Source organism: Gallus gallus, chromosome 19 (assembly GCF_016699485.2).
Source record: "Gallus gallus isolate bGalGal1 chromosome 19, bGalGal1.mat.broiler.GRCg7b, whole genome shotgun sequence".
NCBI lineage: Eukaryota > Metazoa > Chordata > Aves > Galliformes > Phasianidae > Gallus > Gallus gallus.
Window position 1 is genome coordinate 9,028,227 of NC_052550.1, and position 10,881 is coordinate 9,039,107.

The 10,881-nt window shown below is 51.2% G+C and overlaps 2 protein-coding genes across 11 annotated transcripts in view; one reads left to right on the top strand and one right to left on the bottom strand.

The window, feature by feature from the left end:
* The window catches only part of ACACA (acetyl-CoA carboxylase alpha), a 111,105-nt gene that overhangs the window by 99,997 nt on the left and 227 nt on the right, over window positions 1–10,881 (bottom strand). For 4 of the 8 annotated variants that reach the window (NM_205505.2, XM_046902307.1, XM_046902308.1 and 1 more), the window contains exon 1: window positions 2,164–2,217. The gene's annotated coding sequence lies outside the window, so the exon portion shown is untranslated. Of the gene's footprint in view, window positions 1–2,121; window positions 2,218–3,491; window positions 3,622–5,327; window positions 5,541–9,759; window positions 9,879–10,062; window positions 10,863–10,881 lie in introns of those variants that run through there. The other 4 variants (XM_015295691.4, XM_046902306.1, XM_046902304.1 and 1 more) reach the window with 4 other exon arrangements.
* C17orf78 (C17orf78 homolog) lies at window positions 2,471–9,918 on the top strand. 3 transcript variants are annotated; one of them, XR_006931851.1, is made up of 8 exons: window positions 2,471–3,577; window positions 4,214–4,349; window positions 5,379–5,456; window positions 6,108–6,374; window positions 6,844–6,957; window positions 7,492–7,631; window positions 8,375–8,539; window positions 9,540–9,918. XR_006931851.1 is itself a non-coding variant. In XM_046902771.1 (7 exons), exons 1-6 carry the CDS (start codon window positions 3,343–3,345, stop codon window positions 8,516–8,518), a joined length of 978 nt encoding a protein of 325 aa, XP_046758727.1. In that variant the 5' UTR covers window positions 2,471–3,342; the 3' UTR covers window positions 8,519–8,539; window positions 9,540–9,918. The 3 variants fall into 3 exon arrangements, 2 of the variants coding, with proteins under 2 accessions (XP_046758727.1, XP_429523.1); XM_046902771.1 differs by lacking the exon at window positions 4,214–4,349; XM_429523.4 differs by lacking the exons at window positions 2,471–3,577; window positions 4,214–4,349 and adding an exon at window positions 4,605–5,096.

Below are 10,881 nucleotides of genomic sequence, written 5' to 3' on the forward strand. Positions count from 1 at the left end.
GATGCATTGCATGCACACAGCTCAGCCCCACGGCAGTCAGCTGCCCACAAAGCCCCACTCGAGTGCACTTACTGATGCATTTCTGACGCCTGTAGGTACGTCCCAAAGCCGTGAGCTCTGCTGAAGCCTTGTGACCAGCTGTGAACTCAAACTGGCATCAAAATAGATGCCAGAAGCTCAGCTTGTTCTCAGTACACTGACATTCATTATCCACATTTTACTTAATCATAATGTTTTCGGGGGGGCAATTAAAACGTATAACTTCTTAGAGACATTTCTGCAGATGCCTTTTGCTCTCCCTGCTGCAAACAGAACACCAGAGTCCCACTGAAGCACGGTGTGTTGCATTGGCAGCCCGAAGCCCAGCTGGCGGAGGTCAGAACGCAGCTCCTTACCCCAGCAAAGCACTGCCACACTGCCTGTGCACCGCCACCCTTAGCAGATATTCCACGTGTGTAAATAACACTGAACAAGTCACTACAAAATAACTGTCTGCCTTCTCAGCTATTTACATGCCCTGTGCTTAATTCTGGGTGGCAACTGTTGTCAAATGGGCTAACTTGCACACATACACTAAAAGAAACTGTACGCTACAGCAGGATACATCCTGAGAATTCCATTTTGCAGGGATTTAAGAACATGTAATGTCATGCACTGTGAGCCTGCTCAATTACACAAACATGGGTTAAATCACAGTTTTATCTTGCAGAATCTGAGCCACACTCCTCCCTCCTGAAGGAAGCAGTTCCCATCAGGAGCCAGAGCTACATAACACGTTCCCAACTCCCCAGCTCCACAGACATTAAGGCATTTAATACCCAAATCATGCTCTTTGTATGCCTAATGCTACAAGCAATGAAAACTCCACAATCCAAATTTACAGATGGACTTGTTTTTGCCTGAGGGAGGGCAAAACTCAATCACTTCTCCACAACTCTACAGCCATAAAGAAACAAATCTGGTTTGCCAAAGAAACACAGACATAAAAACATGAGATTTTAGAAGTTTTCATGAAAAGTATTCCTTTAAGATTGTTTTTATTCTTGTAAACAATACCCAGGAACGACGCTTACTTAACAGCAGACAGAAACCAAGTTCTGAATGTTTTTCAAACCACCCCACTCTGAAAAAGGATTTATATTGCTGAGCAGAGCAGCACAGCACCTGCAGAGGGCTGGAAGCTGAGTGCAGAGGGCAGAGATGCTTCTGTGCCCACCCAACCTCCTGAGCCGTTCTCTCCTGCAGTGTGGCTGCTCCGTGTGTGCTGTGCCCCCACCACACACTGCCCCACTCCCTGCCCCCCATCGCCCCGCTCAGTCACATCCAATGCCCAGGGAAACTCTTCTGCTTTTTCTGCATTGAAAGGCGGTTTGTTCACAAACTCCCGCATGCATCCACAGGTGGAAGTTCTTGTTAGATTTTAAGGCTCACAACATCTATCTGAAATGCAAAGATAGCTTAACGTCCATTAGGGATATGTGCTTCCAGGTCTCCCCATGTAAAACATTTATCTGTCTTTTCCACCAAGGAAACGTAAAGGTAAGCAGAGCCTGCATTCACGCCAATCACACTTTGCTAAGTCACTCGGGGCTGCGTCCAACTCCCACTGCCTGAGAGCACCAGCACAGCCAGGAACCCGCAGCCCGCTACTCCGAGAGGACCACAATACCACTTCGAACCAACTATCAACGTGGTGCGTCGCACCCGAGAACCCTCACAAGAAAATGTATAAGATAGCACAGAAAGAGAAGAGCGCAACAACGCGGCGCGGCGCTCCCAGAAGGCCCGGCCCGGCCCTGCCCTGCAGCCCCGCGGAGCTCAGCCCACCGCCGGCTACGGGAGGGACCGCTGTCCCACGCCGCACCGGGTCCCGGAGCTCGGCCACGCCGCGCCCATCCCCGCGCACGAGGCAGCGCGCCGCCCGCATCCCCGCGCCGCGGATGCCGAGGGGTCCGAGGGAGCGATCCGAGCCTCGAGAGCCGCGCCCACGCGGGACGCCCGCGGAGCCTTCCGCTCGCCCCCGGGCCGCGCGATGCCGGCGGGCCCTGCCCCACGCGCTCCCCGCGGTTCGGGCCCCGCCGCCTCCCCCGGCCGTGGATCGGCCCTCATCACCCCACGCACCGCCGCCCGGCTCGGCCCTGCCCGGCCCGTCTCGCCGCTCACCTCAGGGTGCCGGGCGCGGTGGAGGCGCCGCGGGCCCCCGGCCTGGTGCAGGGCAGCGGCGGTGCTGGGGGCGCGGCGATGCCCCCCCATCCCCGGTCCCGCCCTCGGCTCCGCCCCCCGCGCCCGGCCCCGCCCCGCTTCCCGCCGCCGCGGTGGTGTGATGCGAGGGGTTACCTCGGGTCAACCACCTCTAACCCCTCCCCTCCCGCCGCCCGGCCGTCCGCCACTCCCATTGGCTGGCGGCGGGCGCGGAGCGGGGGGCGTGACCAATCGGGCGGCGCCCGCGGGGCGTGGCCAATGAGGAGATGCCGATGGCCTGAGCGGCGCGGCTCGGCGCGCCCATTGGCTGCTGACGGAGGGGAGGGGGGAGCCTCCCCCTCCCGCGGTGCGTTGGCGCGGCCCGGAGCCCCCACGCGTGTCCCTTCCCCGCACCACGCGTTTCGGGGCGGCGCGGCCGGAGGCCCCGAGGGCGCATTCAGTGCAGCGCAGCCCCGATGCGCCCTCACGCGTGGAATCGGGAGTCTGCTGCGGGGCTGCGTGGCCCGGTCCCCATCGGCCACACAGACGCGGGTGGGTGGCCGAACCCAACCGACGGTGGGGGCACCGCCTGAACCCTCCCTGCGCGCCCTTCGGCCGCAGCAGCACGCAGTGCAGAAGTGCCCTCTGGCTGCTGTGCCCTGCCTTACAGGAGGTGCTGCTATTTGGCCCTCGTGAGCGCCGCATCTCTAATTGCTGCTCTCCGAGGTGCCGTTGTCTGTGCGGGCTCTGGGCACACAACCAGCGCAGGCCGGGCAGCTGTGTGCACACCCGGAGACCCGGCTGCTGCGTGAGAAACCTCTCCACAGCTGGAGAGTTTCTGAAGCAGACCAAAGGACAGTGATGGCCCCGAGCATACGGTGCTGAGCCCACCATGGCAGCGTGGGGCAGCGCCTGCAGCACTGACAGCAGCTACACGCAGCCTTATCTACCCCAGGTAACCAGAGGTGCTTGGCTCATCCCAGCTCTCCGAGCACAGTCATGCCACAACCTGCATGCTGCTCTGCCCTGCCCATGTCATCCCTCAGCTATCCAAATATGCTGGAGGAGTGATTGCTACATGTTGTTAAATCCCGTAGCAACTCTCAGGTTCAAGGGCAAAGAGAGAAAAGAATGCAAGAAAATAGCAAGAAATAGATCAACATGAAAAAGAAAGCACCAATTTGGAAAGTGCTGTTGGAATTTGACAGGAATAACAGCCCACGGCCGCCCTCCCAGCAGCAGCTCATTCACCTCTGGCAGCCACATGTGGCCTTTCCACAGACGAAAAAATACAGCGAAAACGTTCCTACCTTCCATGAGGCCAAACCAGGGTTCCATGGCTCTTCTCCAGGCTCTGATAACATCACCACTGCAAACACCGGAGAGATCATTCCAGGTGAGGGGGTTGGTGATGCCATGCACACTGGCACAGCTTGTGTCCTGGCAGGCAAGGAGCAGAGAAGGTCAGATTTGATTTTTAAAGCAAAATCGTGTTTTAGCTATTTGCAGAAGATTTTAAACATCAGAAATGAAATACGAACCCTTGCAACAGCAGCTGCGTGCTCTCAAGGCTAACCATGACCCTGCCTCTGGCTGGTGGGTGAGCTGCCAGTGCTCGCTCACTCTATAAGGTGTGCTGTTCTTGGCCCTCAGTTCTCTCACTGTTTCAGGAAGTGTCCGAAGATGTGCTGCAAATCTGCAGAGTTAGGCTTCTGCCAGCACCCCAGCCCAAAGAAACAGCAGAATCATAAAGTGAAACCAAGTGCTGTGCTGGGATGGGAACACTTAGCAACAGCAGTAGGCAGCCACATTAAAAATGAACACTTAGTTGTTTGAAATTATTTAAAATCTAGTTCTCTTTTCAATATTTTTGAGTTTTTATTTACAAGGCTGAAAAACATTGGATTCCTAGTGATTCTATCTTGAGAACGCTGCATAAAAATTAGCAAGTATGGAAATATCACTTTAAAGGGGAATACAGAAGTGAATTATCTTATCCAAATCCTAAAAAAAAACCCTCCCTAACAAACAGCACAGATACTACAGACACATGCTCAGATGCGCCGAGTGAGAACATGCTCATTGACAAGATGATGAAATCCTCCTCTGCAAAGGATCCTGACAGATCTCCCTTAGACATCTCCACACTGCATTTCACAAGCAGAGAAGTGAGTGAACGTTGTATTTTATTCGTGTGAATATACTATTTCCAAAATAAAAGATGCATTTTGGCTGCAGGATTTGCTGGGCTTCACTGCCCCATGAGCTGTGGGGTTTCACTCTCCAGGGCCAGCAGGCAAGCACAGGCTCCCACCCTTTCCTAAGCATTTGCAGCCCTCCACATCAACATCCAAAGCCACAAAGGGCCTGGGCTGTGTGGAGGTGAGGGTTCTGTTAGCTTCTAGAACAGCTGAGCCCATAGCAGCCAGCGTCTCCACGGCAGCCCCAGTGCCCGGGGCCCTCTCCCAGCTCCACACACCAGCATTGCCCATCGCAGCGTGCAGCCCTGAGATTTGTGCTCAGGACCACACCTCATCTGGGACAAACCTATTGAAAGGGAGTTTGACTGACAGAGAAGGCTTTCTTCAGGCCTATTTCTTACCAAAGTCCACATTTTGCTGGACTGGGTCAGAACTAGAAATCTGTGCTATCTATGGTGAATTCAGACATTCACTTTAAGCCCTGCATGAGTCAACCATCGTAAAGGTACAGGAGTTTCCAGCAGGGATATATGATTACAGAGCTGTTCCGGGAGCTCTGCTAATCAGCACGGTATCTGCTCAAACACCTGTACAACAGCTCACAGAAAGCAGTAAAGATAAAAACGACTTCAAGGCTGTGAAGAGCAGGTGCAATTATGGTCACACTATTAATACTCAGCTTGGTGATAGTGCACAGGAGTCTCATAAGAGAAGGTGAGTTGCTCACATAGCTGCAAGCTCTAACTGAATATGGACTTTGTAGGAAATTTATAAAAATATTTATTACTAATTTTACATATTTTGTCTCCTTACTGTATGCTGAACTAAATCTCTATTCTCAACTAAGTCTCTAATGAATATGCCCTCACCCCAAATTCTAGCACATTTGCTGTCGGCAAAATGTTGATGTTTAAAATTAGTTATCAAAAAGAGGGTAGTACTGACCTAACTGCATCACAACTCGAAGGCACTCATCCTTCACTTTGCTCCCTGCAGACCTCAGGGACTACAGATGCCACGTGGGAAGCGCCTGGGCAGCCGGCCGCACGCGAAACCTGGATGTCTTCCTGCAAGGTGAGAGCCCATGAGGAGAAGAGCTGTCACAGCTGTCAGTGGTATGGCCAACCCTTTCTGTTGTCTCAGTTCTTCCTCAGCCACCTGACCAAAAAGGATTACAGAGGTCATGCAGAATTCTAGCTCTGTATCGCTAGAAAACAAAGAGACCGTTCCAATAACCTTAGATGGGTTGGTGTCACTTGCCTGCAATCATTACAAGCAACATCTGAAATTTTCAGCCAACTCTTGCAGCAAAGCAAGCAAGGTTACTGCAGGACTTACTGCACAGCTGGACTGGATAGAGCTGCCCCTGCCTCATTACAGCGGGGTATCTGCAGCCAGCTCCTGGCATCTGAGTGCCGGGGCCGAGGGCCTCAGCTCCCATCCAGCATGAGACCCCAAGGCAACACAGACCCCGAACAGGAGGTTGGCCTCTGGCCACCGTTCAGGGAGCTGCCCGCAGCAGGTTAGGCTGCTGTGAGGTTAGCTGGTGCCACTGTTGTCCTTGGGAGTGTAGAGATTATGATGCTTGAGCATTGGGTGGTCCAACATACACACAGAATAACAAAGGAAATAAGAAGCTAAATGCTGGCTTGAACCTCTCACGGGAGGAACTTCACCTAATCTAAGAGAAACCTTTATTAACATTTGGCTCTTATCCTTTTCCAGCCCCTGGGATAGCTGAAACCAGAGGGACATTAAGCAGAAACCATAAAGTCACATTTCTGGAATGCTTTAGTCATCAAAGCTCTGTGCAAGTAAATCTGCTGCACCTGGAGAAGATGCACGGAGATCTGACAGAGTGGGTAGCGGAGGAATGCACTGTGGAGAGCCTGCAGGTCATCCCCAGCACAGCCGGGACACCCAACCACACCTGTGTCTTACGCACGTCCACGAGAAGGCACTTCCATAGAAGATTTATTTTCAGAAGCAAAGGTAAAAAGTTTAGTGTAGCAAATGTCTGCTTAAGAATATGGAAGAATAGCAGTCTTCACTTTCATATGGTTGATATGTTAGTGGTTATTTAAAAAATTATTTGTACCTTCTCACTAAAAACAAAAAAAAAAAAAAATCAAAACTAAGGAGAGAGTAATGGTGCAGAGTTAACGCTACTGAAAGGTTCCCGTTATGGAACAACTCCATGCTGCTGTTTTCCCTTCTTTTGGGAGAGCCAGGAGATTTTGGCAAATATAGTTTACAATATTAATACAGAAGGAAAATTCTGCACATTGGGAAATGGCACACCGGCAAGAAAGCTCCGTGTCTCCGGTACTGTACTGCAAACTGCCGGGTGCTCCATCGCTTCTTGTCCACTGCTTCAGCATGCAAGTTATTCTAGAAACTGCTTCGAGTTCTTCAGTTCAAACAACAACACATCTCTAACTTTACAACTCGCCATTTCCAGTGTTCCTGGCAGTGATTTCAAATCACACCGTAACAGCAACACCACCCAAGCAGAAAGCTTTTTCCAATGGCTCATCTACCCCACATGTGCGCTCAGAGCAGCAGACTTCCCAAGGTAGGTGCCAGCCCTCCCTGCTGAGCCACGAAAGCAGTGTAATGGCAGGGGTAAGGATGGGAGAGGGTAGTGCCTTTCACACACACAGCTCAGCCTGAGTTCTCCCAAGCAGTAGTTTCTCTGAATAACTACGCTGACCCAAATAAATATATTGTCCCGGGTCCCTTGTGAATCCACAGCTGTAATAAGAAAACAGTATTTAAGTACTGACTTTCACCCATGTTCAAGCAAGGGCTCCTAGCTTTCCTTAAAAACCTCACTGGCCTTCAGCAGGAAGTTGCACAGTACCGTACAGCACTTACACACCAGCTGCTTCTGGGGACCTCTCAGCAACTGAAGGATATCTGAAATATTTTAAAGTAAAAAGATTCTGAGATTGCAGAGGGATGGATGGCTTCCACTGAAAGCCAATAGGAGACCCTGCCCTGTTGCTCTGCTCAACCCGCTTTACTCAGCCCAGCCTAACCAAAAAGATCTTGAATGGTCAGAGACTTGCAAACACATTTAAAATAATCTTTTGTTATCTCATTTTAGAGAAAATTCCATCTGCAAATGGCAAAGATTCGCTGGTCAGACAAAATATAAGTATCTTCATGAAAGCGTTCATCGTCTGCATCCTGTTAGCGCCCATGATATGCTATACCATATTTTTCATACATGAAATAAGCCACTTGGTAAGTTTTTGGACACAGCAGCTTCTCACCCCAGTCCCATGCACTGATTAGCAGAAATACAGCTACTGAGTTCTGAGGAAGGGAGAACTGTATTTACAGGTATGGACAGAACCTGCCTGCTCAGCCCAGTGGGACAAGAAAAGCAGACGTTCTGAGATGTGCACGTGTCCTGAAGTCAGCGTGCCATGCTGACTGTGGACATCTCACAAACCCCTTCACGTGCTGGGACAGTGTTCCTCCTAGAGGAAACCTTGCTCCTCCTTCCCAGCAGAGTAGCACATTAGCATCTACTGCTAATGGCTGGCATGCCTTTTTGGTTGTAATCAGCTATCACCCAAATTACTGCTGTCAGTGAGAGGCGATTCTGTAGAAAGCAGCCCAGAGCCACCTTGTGCTGCTGGCCAGGTACCCGAGGTACCCTGATGTCACAGGAAGGACAGATTAGGGGGTAGAAGAGCACAGGTAAGACTATGACAGGAAGGTTACCCTCTAGCTTTCCAGGCTGTAGGACGAACTATTTTAGTGTACTGGTGAGCACACACATGCAAGAAGGAGACATTGAGATCAAAACACACTGGGGCTGATATGCCAGTTTACTTCTGTGGAGTCATATTACTTCGATGCCTAAACATCCACTAATGTTCACCATGGCCTGACCAGAGACAGTCTTTTCCTAGCATTGAGAAGTTGGTATTTGCCACCATCTCCTACTAAACTCTAAATGATTCTGCTTCTTTCCTAAGTGTTCGTGCCCTGACTGGATCGGCAGCAGATGGAGCAGAAGCAAATGCATATCTGCAGCCCCCACCCCAGTGGATCACCAGTCAGGAACACTCTCAGCCCAGCTACCTGAGGACAGAAAGAAGTCAGTGCTATGTTTTGCCTGACTCTCAGAATCCCTTCCACAGGTATTACCAGCCAGTGCCAAGCAAGTTTTGAGCCAGGGGTAGGAGGCCTCAGTGCAAGCAAATTTTAAAGTGAAAATGAGCTACCAGGTAGTAAGGAGATAGCCAAACCTGTGCCCCAGGGAAGCTGGGTGGGCTCAGCCTTGCACGCTGTCCTGCTGTGGCCATTGCTAAGGATGGAGTGCAGCTGGTCCTGTCAGCACTGGGAGGATGTGTGGGGCCAGTCTGTCCTTCACAGTCAGCTCAGTTTGGGGACATCTGGCCAACAGTTACTGTGTTTGAAGACTTCCTTCCACTTCAAAAATAACCTAAATATCCCTGCAGTCCTGGAAATGAACTATTAAGGTGCCTTTTCATGAAGAAATGATTTAATCTATGCTTCCTACCACATTAAGCAGACTGTTGAGGTACAACGGCTATACCCTACTCCTGCCTCACAATGTGTCTGCCACCTTCCCCACCTGCCGCCTCATGCTGAGGCTGGAGAGCTTAGCCCTGCTGGCATACAAGAAACTCTCCAGATACTGCACATACAGAATAAACTGCTCAAGAACACTTAACTTGCAGAAGTTATCAGTAAATAACAAGGGGAGAAATGAAAATTACTTCATTTGTTAAAACTTCTGAGTGGGAAAAGCCAGAACACGAGCACATTATACATTACAAATTATCCACTTAGACCTTCCTGGAGTGTAACGATGTTGTGAGAAATGTGCTGCAGAGGGAGGTTAGGAAATTAAACTGGGACCCTTAGGAGCCATTTCACACACGCCATCGAACAGCCATCAGGTGGTAACACCTTTTGGCCTCTCCTAAGCTGAAAACCATTCAAACAGAGTTAGGGCAGAAGGCTTTTTATGTCACTGCTACCTTTAGTTCAGTTCAGCCAGGAGGTGTCACTCCACTAATTGCTGATTTGAAAAACAAAACATGAGCACTGGTGTAACTCACTAGGAAGAGGGGTGCTTAGTATTCCTCATGATATTTTTTCTTCCTTTGCCAGATCCTTACATGAGAAGATCCCAAATTATTGTCATCCACAAAACCTACTTAAGAAATGCTGCAGGCCTTAGAGAAACACTGTTTTTACAAACAAAAAAAAAAGCATCATCTTCCTCCTCACCACTTACTGGGAACAGCAGATTGAACATCAGCAGCTTAAATAACCACAGCTTCAACCGCTGCAGACTGAAACCAGACCTAATATCAGAAGCAACATTTACCTGGTTAGGAGCAATCACATCAATTCACTGCGAAGCGAGGTGCTGTGAAGACACCCACATGCTGATTCCTTCCATTAACTACCTGGATTCATGTTTTAATTCCCAGATACTAGAAAAACCTGTTGGCATAAACAATAAATACTTCATTGACATTCCAAACTCTGCCTCCCTCAACTATTTATTCTTTATATTTATTCTTTATATTTATTCTTCCCAGGGCCTGGGAAGAAGGAAAAATAAATCACTTCCAATATTTTTGGCCTTCTTAAACAGCTCAGAAGAGCGTACATGTACCAAACTCACCCTACAACTGCAGACATCCTCCTCCCCCAGCCTCAAAGGAACAATGCGGATATTCATTGTGAGCTTTAGGTCTGAGGTGGTGCACCTTTCCATGTGCTCATACAGACTGAATCTCCACTTTATTCCCCATTTGTATCACACGCCATCTTCACCTCCCAGATATGAACTGCCAAAGGCTGCATCTGGCTGCCAGAGAACAGCTCTCATCTCGAGTTCCCATGCAAGAAATTAAATGCTTCACAATCTGTATGATTGAACAGGAGCAACCCGTGAGCCGCAGGGCGCGTTCCTCCAGCAGCGCTGGTCATCTCAACCACCACCACACGGCTCTGAGGGGACGCCCGCCGAGCTGCACCCAACATGGACGTCAGCAGCAGGCCAGCAGCTGCACAGGGATGAGGTGACGGCCCGGGGGGGACCAGCATAGAGGGCTGCGGACAGAACCTCGGCTGCAGGAGCAGCGCCAAAGGACGGACAATTAAATTCATAACACGACCTCAACCGCCGGGTGGGCGCTGAAGGCCCAACACAACGCCGGCGCCCGGCAGGCACACCGCCCGGCAACATCGCCACGAGCTCTGGGGCTGCATGCGAGGCCCTGCGGGGCCCCCTGCAGCCCCAGGCCGCGCTCGGCCCTTCCAGTCGCGCGGCCGGTACCCTCAGGCAGAGCGGGCCTCGACCCCACACCCCGGCCGTACCCTGCCAGCCTCAGGAAACCAAAATGGGAACCCGAAATCGGGGCTCCGCACCCCCCAACAGGGGCGCGCACTGCCCGCAGCCGAAGGGCGGGGCGGGACGGCACGGGGCCGCGCACGCACA